Source organism: Falco peregrinus, chromosome 3 (genome assembly GCF_023634155.1).
Source record: "Falco peregrinus isolate bFalPer1 chromosome 3, bFalPer1.pri, whole genome shotgun sequence".
Lineage (NCBI taxonomy): Eukaryota > Metazoa > Chordata > Aves > Falconiformes > Falconidae > Falco > Falco peregrinus.
Genome location: NC_073723.1, coordinates 107,460,713 through 107,476,578, shown reverse-complemented (window position 1 = coordinate 107,476,578; position 15,866 = coordinate 107,460,713). Strand labels below are relative to the sequence as shown.

General features: G+C 45.7%; 2 protein-coding genes across 2 annotated transcripts; both read left to right on the top strand.

The window, feature by feature from the left end:
• The first annotated feature begins 7,780 nt into the window (after nt 1–7,780).
• LOC106112541 (actin, muscle) lies at nt 7,781–13,118 on the top strand. Its single transcript, XM_027787620.2, is given in 7 exon segments — nt 7,781–8,016; nt 10,584–10,695; nt 12,585–12,662; nt 12,664–12,775; nt 12,778–12,844; nt 12,846–12,937; nt 12,940–13,118. Coding segments are annotated over 7 exon segments (876 nt in total).
• Nucleotides 13,119–13,984: 866 nt separating this feature from the next.
• LOC106112540 (uncharacterized) lies at nt 13,985–14,580 on the top strand. The gene is given in 2 exon segments (XM_013299573.3): nt 13,985–14,333; nt 14,336–14,580. Coding segments are annotated over 2 exon segments (594 nt in total).
• The last annotated feature ends 1,286 nt before the right edge of the window (nt 14,581–15,866 follow it).

Sequence of the window (15,866 nt, the reverse complement as noted above, 5' to 3'; positions counted from 1 at the left end):
GTGAAAGTATCAACAATCCTGGAGAAGAAAAATACCAGAGCCATGGGAAAAGCTAGGAAGGTAGCCAATGGAAAGTACAGTCCCTCCTGTAGGGAGCGTGATCTAGTTGTTGAATTGCTGAATTAATGAAATCTTACCAACGAGGTTCATTTCGTAGAGCGCTGAAAGCAGCCCAGATTTCTTGCGTTGTCTTAGTGGTTGCACTCTGATCCCAGATGGGCGGATAATAATGTTATAAATTATTTACTGCTGTACAGTATATGTTATGGGAGGTTTATAGAGATCAAATCGCACAGTGAGCTGGAAAATCCTCTCTATTGTTGAGGCTGTTCCCTGGCTGCTGTTGGCAGTGGTACAGTAATGGCATATGAGGGAGTTTGCCTTATTCAAACAATAGTGTAGGCATTATAATTTAATTACTCCCATCATTAAGCCAGTTTTGTTAGAGAGAAAAAAACACCCACAAGTGGGGAAAAAAACCAAATAACCAACTGAGTTTTTTCTTAGCTGCATTTAATGAAGGATTCCTAGTCCTTTCTGTAAGAAGTCTCCTTTGCAACACTGTATTTTACTGATAGTGTAACAGCAGATTTTTATTTTCCACCCCCAGAGCAGGTTTCCTCCCCAGTTGTCTTTATTCGGGAAATTAAGTGCCTCCAGACAAGGATTTCCTGGGTCAAATTTAGTAGCCACCTATCTGAAGCCTTAGGATAAAGGTTAGAATGTATTCCTTGGGAAGGACAATCTCTGGACTGGGAAAAGGCAACTCATATGAATTTTAAATATTGCAAATATAGTATAACAAACAGCAAGTATATAGCAAGCAGGACAGGCAGGAGCAAAGTGTTTCTTCCCCTGCAGCCTTGGAGAGGCAGGAACATGAAGTTCATCTCTGCTTCAGAGCTAGGATCCAGCGGTACAACTTGTGATGATGGTCCCGCAGATAGTAGCACACTTTCCCTTTGATGTATTTAAAGGCTCCTTTCATTTGTTTGTTTTTGCTGTCAAATTACTCCACTTAGTCCCTTGTGCAAGCCAGATACTGCAGATATTATTACATTCATAAACAAGGAAGTGGAACCTGACACCTGAATGACAGTCAATTGAGTTACTCCCCAGCCGCCAGGTTACACATGCGCCGGACTTTACTCCGAGGCACGTCCTAATGTCGTCCTTCAGGGCAGAGCCACAGCAGCCACTGCTCGCCCTCATGCTTGCACTTCCCTGAAGGCGCTGAGCGCTCCACCTGCCATGGGTGGTGCAGGATTTCTCTCTGCAAACTGCTTCTAGAAATCGGGTGTTTCCAGGGATCTTAGCCTAGTTTGAAATTAAACAGGTAAACCGTGCCAAATTGGATGTGTTCTAGTTCACCGTTGCGCACAGCATTTTATTTAAGTGTATGATGTGCTAGTGCCATGGGGACACCAGTGACTTGTGTAGAAAATTATTATCGGTAAAGTATTTGTATTATTCATTGCCTTCCACTGTAATTAAGCAGCTGACAATCCTCTCAGAAGAGGACTGAGAGGCGGAGGTAGTTGTTTGGAAAGTGTTTTGAGGATCTAGGTTGTAACATGCTGCGTGCAAGGTCGGGGTTATCATTATTGCTTTCTGCGGCTGCCATCGACATTTCATGATCCATGTATCTGTTTCAATAATAAACCTCCAGAATAATTTAGGGCACAAGTGAGGCCATCTCTAGCCGTGAAACTACAAAAGTCAGTAGTGGGCTTAATTTTAACATCAGCATGGACCTGCTGTGCCCGCTATGGTGGGGGAGCATCCTCCACTGAGCTGAACACAGGAGAGCTCCCCATCACGGGAAGAACACGACCCTTTGGGGTGCCCAGCACGAGCCCTCAGAGTGTGGTGGTGGTTTTCCAAGGTGGGAACCTTTCCTCTGCCTGGAACAATGGGCGAGCATTGGGTGTGGGGCTGCGTGCTGAGCAGCCTGGCACACCCAGCAGCCTGCCCACAGCCCCACTGCGGGGGGGCACTCCAGTCCCCCAGCCTCACCAAGCGATACCCGCTGCGCTGGCGCAGGGGGCTGGGGGACTACGCTGCCAGCTGTAATCACTGCTCTGTGCCATTGTGCAGCCTGAGGCTCTTATTTGCTTTGTTTATTCAATCTCTCGTCACCCTGTAGGCATTTATTTCTTGCCCCAGAGTCACGATTACTGCTTTAATTATTAGCATTTCCTTTGCCAGCGGTTCCATAGCTTTCATTCCCTGAGTCAGCAGGGCCTGCTGCAATTGAAAGCCTTGAGTGCTTTACCCTACCGAGACACAACTGTAACTCGAAGAGCCATTTGCAATGGCAAACCCATTTTTAAACTCCCAAACCTGAACAGCCTCACTTCAGTAAGTGCTGCTGCCAGGAGGCTTTGCAAATAATGACTTTTCACGTCAAAGACCTGGATAATTTGGTAGGACAATGAGGAGGAGTTTGAGGTCTAAAGTTTTGAAATAACTCAAAATTATTGTAATTGGATGTGTGGCAGGAGGGGGGAACCTGCATATTTTTAAATACCATTCTAAGAAACCAATTCATCAGCCAGATTCTGGGAACGAAGAAAGCAAATACCGTGCTTATTTAGGACCCGGGCAGAAGGAACAACGAGTGGGTTCTCTCCGTTGGCTCTGCAACAGGGATTAACGCACAAACACTGGCCTGGGTTTTGAAGTCCTTGCTTAGTTTGTACTTGGACAAAACTCCAGCTGAGCTACCTCTCCATGTCTGGTTGAGCACCTGGCAGGTGAAGTCTGCTCCAAGAGCAGAGCGTGGCAGCGTTTGGTGAGACTAAAATTAAAACAGCAGTCTCCTGGTGGAGGAAAAACCGCCACAGTTGCATTCAGCAGTTGCTTGGTGCTTTCTCTTTAAGTGGATTTTAGTTTTAAAATTAAACTTCTTACTCCGTATGTCTTCAGGCTTCTGGGCTGATTTTTGCAATCACTGTTCTGGTTTTAATGATCTCTGTTTGGTAGGACAAGAATTTTAGTTGCTACCTCAACATCCCAAGCCATTGGAGAAAAACAAATCTAAACAAACACGTTAAATACAAGAGTTTGAAAATATGCAAGGGAAAACCTTCGGTGCCTATCCAGGGGCAAACCTAATAAGCAGTACTTTCCATTAAAGGAAGCTTTGAGTGGCTCCCATGATCCTTCTGATTACAACATGATGAGTTTTACCTAACGAAGTTCCCAATTGCTCATGATTTTTCAGTCAGGTGGACCTGTTTCTAAACTCATCCATCTGCATTAGGTGCTTTCCCAGTTTCCATAGTAACTAGGCAATTCATCATTTTTAACGCATCTAGCCTTACAGTATCTTACAGAGAGAAATACCGTGTCTGTTTTATAAATGTGCAGCCAGAGGTGTAGGGAACCAAGCGATTTGCCCGGGGTTACAGGATTCATCTGCAGCTGAATAGGGTAAGAACATGGCTTGCCTGAGTTCCAGGAAAATGCCTTAATGCCAGGCTGTCCTTTCCCAGGGAGGTTGTTGCTGTATCGGATCAGCACCAGCCGAAGGTTGTTTCCCAAGTGTTCTTTTTCTCAGACTCGGGAAAGAGACTTTCAGAAACTAAGAGGTTGGAGTTTCTGAGTGGTACAGCGCCGAGTGAGTAATGAAACAAGAAATCAAAACTTGCAAGTAATGTATTCAGCATAAATGCCAGCCACATTCTTTGGATAAATAACTTGCAATGAATAATTCAACCAGCATCATCACTACAGGGCATAGGAACAGGATTGGGTTTTAATCATTTGGCCTTTTTCTTCACAAAAAGTTCAACCCAGATTCAAAGCCTGATGCGTTCCAACTCTGGAGCTGGGTTTTGCTTGTGACTTGGCTGGAGATGGCCTGGGGTCAGGCTGGGGCCCATGCTGAGCACCCTCTCTTCTCTTGGAAATCTAAAGAAACTCCAGGAATTTGGTATCTCATGGGATACAATGCAAAGCCACCCTTCAAAAAAATGCATCTGTAGCCTCAAAACCTTGTGAATATCACAAAACATTGAAAGATGTTGAGGAATCCTGGATTAACACAGCACACGGAGTAGGGAAAGCGCTGGTGGCCTTTGGAACAGCTTCTCACATTAATTTTCTTCCAATGCTGACAACTTTGATTAATCGCCGTAAGGCTGGTTAGAAAACACCCAGACATGAGCGAGGCCAGGAGTTATGGAAAGAAAAGGAAAATATGGTAAACCTAGTGATGAATAGCACTGGTAGATGGACAAACACCACTCTGCACTCCTACTGCACCCAAACGCTGTCTTTGAGAGAAGATGGGAACATAGGTTTTGCTTGCACTTCCAGCATTTCTTCTTTCACTTCTAGTGTGTTGAATACTCTGCTAGGAATCCTCTGGGAACCATGGGTTTATTTTTTTTTTCTGTCTGTTGAATGCCAGCTGGAGCGCCAGCCAAAGGAGGACTGTGAAAATGAAAGAGAGAAACACAGCAGCTGAGAAAGTTCTTTAAATTGTTTTGTTGTGAGAATCCAGTGCAATGATTCCTTGCTGTCCCTTTTCTCTGACACTGAACAACACTTACATGGGCTCTGCACCTATAGTTGATACCAGAATCCTGAGAGGCACCTTCTCCATCCCATCCCATCCCATCCCATCCCATCCCATCCCATCTGTCTTCTGCATCTCGTATGTCTGTTTTTTCTTCCCTTTGAGTTGCTGATATCCACTTCTAATATGGGACTCTTTGTTTTCCCCAAGCCTGGATTCCAGGAGAAACACATTTGCAGTATTTTGCCTTTATAGGTACTATATAGGTACTACCAGATCAGCTGCTGAAAATCCATCTCCCGCATGTCAGAGCACCTGAGCATCTGCAGCCATAAAAAACGGACTAAGCAAGCAACGTCTGTGGGCATACAGCACGCTGCTCAAGCGTGTGCACTTCTGGCAGCGCTGGCTGGAATTGCTGTCATCCGAACCACAAGGAGAGGAAGCTTGTCTTGGGATTTGCCGCTTTATCTTCTGTCAAATAAGATTTGGTGGTGGGCTTCTGCATCAAAGTGGATGCTTGGAGTTGAACTAATCACTAGAAAGCCTGATTGCCCATCTGTGCCAGTGACAAAAACATGTTGCTTGCAACTGCTTCCTCCTTAGAAATCCAAACAATGTATTATTTCCCAGCAGAAATCTGGTAAGATCACTTGAAGAGGGTTTTCTTGGTCATCAAAATTGTTTGCTGAGAATCCCTGGCTGCCCAGTGCTCTCACGCCCCTTTTGCTATATCAAATTCCTGTTTACAAAATAAGAACTGGCCCTGCAAACCAAAATGAACAAAACAACTGAGGACCACAACAACATGAAAGTTGTCTTTAATTTCATCAATGGTTTTAAATATTTAGAAAGCACAATGTAAACATCTTAAGAGCAAGCAGACAGATTTCTCTTGAAGTACAGAATTGTTGGGATTTATAAACAAAGAGGCAGTTCTCAGGGTGTGGAACCGATGTTTCAGACTTTCCACCAAAGTTATATATGCTCATGTCATTACAGCTCTTCCTTCAGCCTAAATTGTTGGCACAGTGTCCTGGAATGTTTCTCATTAGTAAACTTTTCATAACCTCCAAAACTGCACCAACTGTAGAATAAAATGTACTGGGATGCCAGCTGGAGCTGGCACTTGGCACAGGGCTCCCCGAGCTGTTTGCTTAGCTGGATTTGAAGGATGTTCCGGACCAGCTAGCAGGACATGTGACTGCATTTTGACCTAAACCGCTGGCCCGCTTCCAGTGATCCTGCATACTTCATGGGAATGCTTTCCACTTGTCGCTTTCATACCTCAGACACAGCTTTTAACAATTTGCTCATAAACCCAAGTCCAACAGCCATTGGAATACAGTTGGAGGTAATGGTACTTGGCTATATAAAGTAACAATGAGAATCCAGAGCAGCTCACTATGTATTTAATGCTGAATTAACAGTTTTCCGTGGGTAAGAGAGCCCTGCTTTCCTTTTTTTTTTTCCATTGTACAGCCTCAGAACCCCCCACAACTCTGATTTCTGTTACGAAGGCTCTTACCTGAGCAGGCGTGGAGCCGAGAGCTGCAGATGCCAGGGGCCAGCGGTGGTGGGGCTTCATATCGTACCCTCCCCCTGAAGTGCCCTGAGCAGGGAATGCTCTTGCGGGATTATAAAAAGTGTCACTTTACTTTTGTTTTCATGTCAGGTGTTAGTCTTTGTGCTGCTCTTATGCTGGAAGGCGCCAGGCGCAGGGTGGAATTGCCTGTCTCTTGGGATGCGGGAGGATGCTCAGCCGGTGGCTGCAGCACGGAGCTGGGGAGCCATGCCTGCCGCCAGGCAGGAGCTGGGAGGCTCTGGTGTCTTCAGCCCCCAACTGGCCTTCTTCCTATTAGTATTCTGGGGCAACTGGTGGGAGATGGAGTTATTGGAGAGTGTGGAGCCGTGAGGCCTCGGTTCTGCCGTTTCCCCAGGAAAGTTTAGTTTGTGGATGAGTGATCGGAGCTCAGCTTGGTAAAATTGTTTTCCCCAATTCAGAGTGTTCAGACAATAAATAAGTCTTCCTGGACTTGTCTTCGTTTTCAAATATCAAGACTGTTATGTTAAATATATGAATTTTCAACCAAGTTGTTTCTTTATGCACAATTTATATTATCTCCTAGGTATAGACGTTATTTTCTTTCCTCCAACGCAGAAAATAACATGAACTCTGAGTAGTTCTCAGATGCTGAATTTCAAATCATCTGAATTAAATCTGAATCCCAGTGGGTTCTGCACCTTCCCGGTTTTCATCACTTGCAGGGTTTATTACATTTCAGATGATACTATTAAATCCAGCCACCCCTGGAGAAACTGGTTAGACTTTGTGAGTCTAAAGAGTAGAAGACCATGAACGAGTCCCCAGAGCTGTTCCAATTTAGCAATGCAGTAATTTAAGTTTCCTTTAAAAGGACAATGCATTGTAAGGGTTTTTTTATATTTTCTAATTTGTTTACAATTTCAGTTCCCCTCACTCCAATACCTTTTAGGAATTACAACATAAATGTATTTCCATCCAGTCTTGATCCTTTTTTTCTATTTAGCAAACATTGATTTTACTCCCTTCCCCAGTGCTTTTGTTAGCTGCCAAAGTGAACATGTCTTTTTGGCTTTGCTTCCCTGAGGGTCCGTCTGGGGACGTTAACAGGAGCGGGTCCTGCTCCTCCCTCCCTGGCAGTGGTGGCCGCCACTGCCCATGACACCACCGAGGAGGTTTGGTGCCGAAAGGGTCTTGGAGCCTAGGTGAGAACTCCAGACACGTCTCGTGCTTTATAGGGGCTTTTATAAGTCTGTTCACTTGCAACGGTAGACGCTAAAACATAGAGGTTTACAATGTTTTTGTTTCACGCCGCGTGGTGGAGGGCCCAACCTTCCTGGCTCCCAGTTGCTCACTGAAACTGGCCCAGAGCCGCAGATGTTGACAGGACACACGGTCCTTGACAGCATCCACCTCCACGTGCCTGCTAGCCTGCTGCATTCGGTAGCCAGACAGGTGGCCCATTTGGCCCTGCTTGACTAAGCGTGACCCCTGAGGGTGGCAAAGCCCTGTTGCAGCCCTCAACTTGAACCACCAGGCAGCTCCACGTTCCTCAGGACCACACGGCCAAGGTGTCCTCATAGCGTGGGACAGGCCTCCCAAGCTCAGCAGTCTGGCCCTGGCCAAGGGAAGGAAGGGCTATCCCAATCGTTGCTAACGGACAACGGTGCTGCCTCTGGACATCTTCCCTAGCCCAGCTCTAGCACGTGGAGATGCGAGGGAAACCTCCTGGGGCCAAGCAGCTGCATCAGGCTGAGCTCCTTGAGCCACCCATCGCCGGGCTGGGTGGTGGCACCAGTACTAACACCAAGGCCAGCCACGTGTGTCGGGTTAACTGTGGGGCTCGAGCGTGGGAAGCCCGTGTGGCCAGGCAGACAGCAAGGAACGCTGGAAAGGAGGATTCGGGCCATGTGGTGCCCATAAAAAATGAATGCAAAACGTTTCAAAAGTATATGAAATCTGCAAAATGTTTCAAAAGTGTTGAATATTTTAAAAAAACCCTCAACAGGAGTTTAAATAAACACAGGCAAGTGAGTCAGCAAGAAGATATAAAATCATCAGGAAAGGCTGAGTTTGTTTTAATATGGGGATTACTGTAAACACCAGGAGTGCATGGTAACAATTTGTAGCCCATGTGTTTTGAAATATCATAACTGGTGTCAATAAACACATTAAAATTCAACTTCAAAGAGCTTTGTGGATGTTTGGAGTGTCACAAAGATGTTGCAAAACGGGGAGTTTAGATGGAAACAAGTATGGGAGCAATCAAGGAGAGCTCCTATGTGAAGAAAGGGACCTTGTCGAGTTGTTTGAGCTAAGCATCTGTGATGGTGATTATTGCTTCTTACTGGCTAAGAGCTGCTCTCAGCCCCCAGTTCCTTTCACACCATCTCCCTTGCCTTCCACCCTGCCCGGCTTGTTGATCTCACCCACCTGTTAGGTCCCACTTCCTGGGCTAAATTTTTTTGCGCTAGTCCTGCCCTTTGCTGTTTGTTTCTGCGGTCCTGAGGAAAGCCCAACTGATTTCCAGGCACTGTCTCTATATAAACAGCAAATTTGGTTTGTATCTGTACCAAAATGACCCATGGCACAGAACAAGTGTTGTCCTCAAGTGCTATTGGGCTGACTTGGTAAAGGCAACTATCGTTGGCCGCGGCATGTGATGCCCTTGATTCTTCCATGCACTGTGAGCTGCCGCTCCAGGTTTTTGGGTCATGGAGAAGGCTGAGCAGCCTCCGTTCTGTCTTCACCACATAGGGTTGCAGTGGTGGTGTTCTGAGCAGAAGATTTTTGTCCCTCCTCATTCACACTTCCACAGGGTTGATATACCCTCTTTTCCTCGCTTTTTCTTTTGTAGTATTTATTCCTGATGCACTTGGATTCACTCCATGAATGCGCTCCTATTTGTTACACAAATCATATGCATGCTCCAGGGAGATGGTTCCATAACTGTGATCTTTCAGCTGTAAAAGCACAGACTTCTAACACTTAAGCTTTAACACTTTAATAAATCCTTTGGTTTGTTTTGGGGATATCCCAGAAAGTGCTAAATTACTACTGTACGTAAAAAGGCAGTACACACAACTCACTGCCTTCAGACTTGTGTTCACCATGTGCCAGCCTCTTGTATTTTCCTTATTTTCCTCTTCTTGATGTATTTAACAGCAATCAAAGGTTCCTAATTAAAATCCACATGGAAAGCTGCATTGGCCATCCTGCTGGCAGAGCCACTGTCATGGAGCTTTCTCCTGGGACATCTGCCCAACCCATCCAAAGGCAGTGGTGAGGAAACTAAGCCAAGAAGGTGACCAGCATTTTGGGGTGGGGTGTGTGGTGAACTAGGGTAGACCAGAGGAGATGTGCCCCAATGCTAAGTTCTTTTATGGAGAAATTAATGCCAATTCATCAAGGGCCTGACAGGTTTATGAAGGATAAGGCAGGTCTTCCTTGGAGCCATATGCCTGAGACCTCTGAATGACTGTGTTAGCCAGCAGCATCGGTTGCCTGTAGGAAACTGAGACAGACTCGCAGTGGAATGAGTTTGGGAAATGAACAAATTCTTTGTGATCCTCCCCTTTCTCTGTGAAACAGGAAAAAATCATGATTCCATGGATTGCCTTAAGGGATTCTCAGATGAAGCATTATTATCTCTGGGGTATCACCTGTATGTGGTGTATCACATCGCCTCAGCTGCTGCCCTGCACTGTGCCTGCTGGGAATGAGGGTACATCTGGAAAAGAGTCTGCTGAGGACAGCAAGACCCACAGAAATGCAAAGGAAAAGCAGGGAAGGTATCAAAATGTTCTGTTGTAGAAAGGCACAGAGAGAAGCATCTCTCCCTCAGTCTCTGGTCCCACTTGCCTCTCTCTTCAGTAACACTTTCTAGATGTGGAGAGACATTTATCCCTGCTGCTGCAGATCTTGCGTGTTAGTCAGGACCTTGTGGTTTACGTGGGCATACAGACTGAGTTAGCCAACCATTTTCCCTCTGGCTTTACCCCAGGTGAACTCAGACCTTCCACAGCTCATCACCCTTGTCTAGGTGCTTTCCAGCCTGGCCCGACCCGCTCAGAATCTGCCCTGAGTGGCGTCTTTGTCCCCAGTAGTACCTGGACAGAGGATGGCGATGGAGAAAGGACCAGCCCTGGCTTGCCTGGAGGGATCGCTGTGCAGGCGACACGGTCGGTAAAGCAAAAAACCATGTATAAGCCAGTAAGTGAAAATGTGTGTGCAGCACTGACGTTATATAAAGCAAGTGAGACTGGCCTATAAACAATGTGCTTAATTATCTGTGAATTTTTACAATGCAGTGTCTGTGGGGCAGAGCTCATTTATGTTTGGTACGTTGTGGCAATTACGTTATTACTCTGTTTCCAATGTGCCTCTCAGCTTCCAGTTCACGTTCCATCCCACTCAGAGGTGACAAACAGCGGGTACCGTCTAGTCAAGAAGTTAGCAGCTCGGCTGGAATGGATTTGCTGGTCTCAGTCCAGGTCCTGATGTGTCTCTCCGCAGCTGGCAGCCCCTGGAAAACATCAAAGGCCAAAGAGGGACCGGCTCTCAGGTCATGAGCTGTCTCTTCGTTCCTGAACGAGGTCTGGTGATATCGGTGCAAGCTTACCTCCAGGTGAGCACAAGAAATTTCCAATGTCTCATATGATCCTTCCGTGAGTTCAATTTACCGTACTTCAGCCCAACACAAACAGCAGTTTCGCCTATTACAAGTAACAAAGCTAATTCACACATGCCCTTTTTAAGGTGATTTATGACAGAACTGATGTGAGGGAACAGATGAGCATTCCTGCGTCTAGGTTCAACTGCCATTTAATAATCACAGTCAATATTCCCTTGTTTTAATACTCAACATCACGTTCAAAACAGAGCGCCTCGCTGTCAGCTGCATGCAGACCACGCGGGATTAAATGGGGCTTCTAGTGTGATGCATATAACAACCCCTTAAACGATCCAGACACCTGTTGACATTAATATAGAAGCATGCATGAAAACAAGTGTGCCACACACTGAAATATATGTACACAAATATTAAGAGGATTAGAGAAATTGCTAAAATGGATAGAGTGGCATTTAACACAAACATGTCTGGAATCTGAGCAGAATGGAAATAACATACACGGAGCTGATCCCTTGTTAGGTGGCTTTATTTATTTATTTATTTATTTTAGTAGTTCATCTGGGGTATAAATGTGTCTGTACAAGGAGGTCATTTGCTTACACTTAGAATTTCTGTTTAATATATATCTTTGTTTGGAACCTGCCTCTTAATTCATAACCACCTTTATTTAGCAGCTACCACCTTTGCCATGCGAGCTGCAGGAAAAAGTAATTAAATTTAATAGAAGCCACCCTTGCTTTGAAGCTGGCCTAGATTTAGAGCCACAAGGAGAAGCAATTAAACTTTGGCAGCCAAGGATTCAAACTGAAGTTGTATAGTGATTTTTTTATTATTATTATTTTTTAAGGGAATTTTCTCTGTAAACAGATTTGGATTGTCAGAGCTGATCAGATCCAAAGCTACAGAAATTTCCTTCTCTGGGAAATCTTCTATTGAAGCTAAAGTTTTAAAAAAAAAAAAAATTAGAAGTGAAATGGGGGTCAGTTGTGAAGATCTAGGGTATTTTTAATGCTTCTGAACAAACTTCCAAAGACTACTTTGTTGTTCTCAGCAAAGTGCTGAATGGAAAAGGGAAGTGTGGAAGGAAGACATCTGCATGTCTGTTTATTTGCAGGCAGGTCAGCTTGTCAGCAGCCGAGGATATAGATTCATTAGGGGATGGAGTTTCTTTGCACTTGAAGGTATTACAAACATTGTTTAAAGTTGTCAGGGTTTTTTAAAGCAGCAAGAGGCAGAAATTATTATTTCACTTTTGTGATTTTACCAAAAAAAATAAACTTTAAGTAATGACAGGAAAAAAAAGACTCCAGAATGGCATAATCAAACATAGTTCTACCTGTTTTAAAATGTTTTTAGGAGTTTGTTCTAAAGAATCAGAAAGGATTCAGTTGAAAAAAATTCTGCTCCCAACGCAGATGGTATTCAGAAAAGCAAACTGGTAATTCAGTTAGAACTTAGGCATAATTTCAGTTTTGCCACTTAGGCATAGTTACATGCTGGGATGATACGGGAAGGAGCTGGAGGCATGTCTATGAGTATGAGCCAAGAATCAAAGCCAGTGAAAGGCCAGTGCTGCTGACTGAAGCCCCCCCAATCCTCTGCAGAACTGGGACACAATGTCAGTGACCACGTTCGAAGGCTTCACGGTGCCGGCTACGTACGTTGCAGGTCAGACAGCCCTGGCACCCTGTGCATCGGCCCGTGCCACTGGGAGAGTGATGGGCAGTGGGGATGGTGCTACCCACACTGTCCCCACATCTGAAGGATCTGCTTACCCCAGGCCATCTGCAGGCTGGGTATTGCTGGCCAGGATCTCATCAAATATTTTATGAATATGTCTCCTTTTATGAATATTTATCTTTTTATGATTGTATCTCCTTCTTTAGGAGAGTGGGCACACATATTTTAGCACTGCTGAAAGGGAAATCGTGAGAGCTATCAAAGAGAAGTTGTGCTACGTAGACTTTAGATCCCATCCAAGAACCTAAAGCAAAGCCAGAAGAAATCATGAAAGAATACAGACTGCCTGACAACAATATCACCCGGACAGGCAACCAGCTCTTTTGTGCACCAGAGACCTTTGTGTGCCTGCAAACACTGGAGCTCCTGGTGTGCACAAAATGATCTTCAACAACATCATGAAGTGACATCAATGTGCACAGGAATCTTTATGGCAACATCCTGCTCCCAGGTGGGTCCACACTCTTCCCTGGCTTGGAGGAGCAGATGCTGAAGGAGATGAAGCTGCAAGTGCTGCTGACATGTTTGTGAGGAACATTGCACCTCCAGAGAGAAAATACTGTGTGTGGACTGGAGCCTCCATCCTCAGCTGCCTGACATCTTTCAAACAAATGTGGGTCACCGCCAGCAGTGACAAGGGTTTGGGGGCAGCTGTCATTCATCAGAAATGCTTTTAAGGAGAACATCAGACCAAGTGAGTGGCTTGCTGTAACGCATGAGCGAGAAACCCTGCTGGGAGCTGGCTGACCTAAAAGGTGCTACAGCTGTTTGTGCATTTATTGGCTGGCAGAACCTGGATGAAACTAAAACATTAAAAATGTTGGTAATGAGGATCTTACTGTTGATCATCTCCCTGCCCCTGCAGAGTTTACAGGTGTGCGCATATCACAGGGATGCAGTAACTCCTTAACTGACTCGCAGTCTGCCTTGGAGTCATACAGGGAGTAGCATACCTCCTCTGCTGGGAGATTCTTCCCTCTAAGGTCTCTGAGATATCTGGGGTTTGTATTCTAAAATGAGCTCTCACATTATTTTTGACCTCATTAAAAACATTTCCTTTAGAAACCCAGCAAAACCCCAAACAGAATCCAAATATAAATCAATGCAAATGCAATTACTGTAACTGACCCTCCTCTGTGCCTGAGGGTCTGAAAAAATCCATTGATTCTCTGCTGTAATTTATCTGGGAAGTAAGAACACCCAGTTTCACTTCCAAGTACTAACCCTGAATCAAAATGCTCCAGACCAGCGGCTCCCCAGAGGGAGCGGTGCTGCCAGCACAGCTGCAGAGGATGGAGAGCTTGGCGGAGCGGTGCCTCTTTGTGACCGGGGGATCCAGGACATTTCACCGATGATCTGTGCCAGCAGCCACTGCCGGGGCAGCACCATCCTGCACAGGGTGTCTGATGGCACGGTGACGGCAGGGACCTGCGCATGGATTTTTGACATCGGCTCTGGACAGCGTAAGGCTGGTCTGTCAGGGCTACAGGCACCCTGTTCGGTTGTTCCTACTGCTCTGGGGTACCCCAAATTAAAACTTGTCATGTTTGGGACGAGTCATAAGGACTGCCACATCAGGAAGGAAGCCCAGTCCAAAAAGGGCATTTTATCTTTTACTTACCCAATGGAAAATGGGGTAGTTACATCCTGGGGCAACGTGGAGAAGATCTGGAGATACCTTTATGAACAAGAACTCAAAATGAAACCGAGGGAGAGGCCAGCACTGCTGACCAAAACCCTTCTCAATCCTTTGTCCTATCGAGAAAAACTGGCTGAGATGATGCTCAAAAACTTCCAGGTGCCGGCCCTGTGTGCCTGTGCCCACACAACTGGACCAGTGCTGGACAGTGGCCATGGTGTCACCACCATGATCCCTGTCTACAAAGGCCACTATGTGGCATTGCCAGGCTGAATTTTGCAGGCAGAGGTGGAACCAAACACCTTGCTAGGCTCCTCTGGAAAACCAGGCGCTCCTTTGTAAGCACAGCAGAAAGGGAACTTATCAGGGATATGAAGGAGAAGCTGTGCTGTGTTGCCTTAGATCCTAGCCAAAATATGCAGGAAAAGCCTGAAGAACTTACATGTGAGCCCATTCTCCCTGATGGAAGGGCTGCTGAGGCAGGAGCCCAGCTATTCTGAGCTCCTGAAACCCTTTTTGTGCCCACAGAGTCAGAAATCCCAGGGCCAGGGGTTGGAAGGGTGGTCCTCCAGAGCATCGCCAAGCGTCATGAGCATATCCAGTCCAACATCCTAAGGAACATGCTGTTATCAGGCAGATCGACTCTTTTCTGAGGTTTCAAGGAGAGGCTTCTGAAGGAGCTCCAGGCAGGAATTCCTGACACAACTTATGGCAAGACCTTTTCGCCACAAGATCGGATGTACTCTGCAGGGGTTGGTTCTTCCAGCCCTGCCAGCTTAAGGACGTTTAGAAATCTGTGGGTTACCAGGGCAGACTGTACCGAGGTTGGGCCAACAGTAGCCCAGAGAAAGTACTTTTGAAAGTTTCAGTAGGACCATCCAGGAATTCGTTTTAAGTGCCAGTCTGAACAGCTGGAGAGCAGTTAATAAATCAGTACAAAAATAATTGATTTATAGTAAGTGATTTTATAGCTTACTAAAGAAAGGTCCCTTGTGCATTGGGTTGAAGAAAGAGTCCTTGTTCAGAGCATTTTTCCTCTCCAAGATGTTGGTTTTAATTCTTGAAATGTGTTGATCCCTGCTAGAACTGCAAACAGTTTGTCAGACTTTTAAACACTTGAGAACAAGCCACCTCCATCCCATGCCCGTGGGGGCTGGCTCCTTGCCATTCCCCGTAAACTTCCAAAGAGTGGAAAGAGACCTCTGATGGAGAAATAGAGGGCTCAGGGGTATTGCTGACCCTTCGCCATAGCGCTGGAAATCTCCTGTAGCAGCTGTGGAGGAGCTGAGATCTCGGGGACGGAGCTTCTACATTTGGTTTTGCTTCCAAAATGAAAACGCATTGGGCTGGCCGTTAGCGCAGAGCTCTTGGACCTAGAACATTGCTGCGCTACTCGCGGCTTTGCCATGGGGTTTGCTATGTCACATCACGTGAAACATTGCCTCCATTTGCCCAGCTGCGGGAGTTCACTAACATTCTAGCATTAGGACTGTGTGGGGCTACATGTCCGTTAATTAAAATTAGTAAATTAAGCAGAAAGCAGAGGGTGGAAGGTATCTAGTTTTGGTTCATTCTTAGCTGGCTCCTGAACAAATGTTTTGATGTCAGGCATCTAAGAGAAGGTGCACGCGTTGCTCCCTAGCTGACACTGATTCTCTTTTGGGAAAAGCTGAATATGTTAGGAAAAGTCTTATTCATCCATCTCACACCAAGAGCCAGGGAAAATGGCAAAATAATCCTGCAAATATTTGCTTGAATTACTAAGCAAATCTGCTTTGCCAAGCTC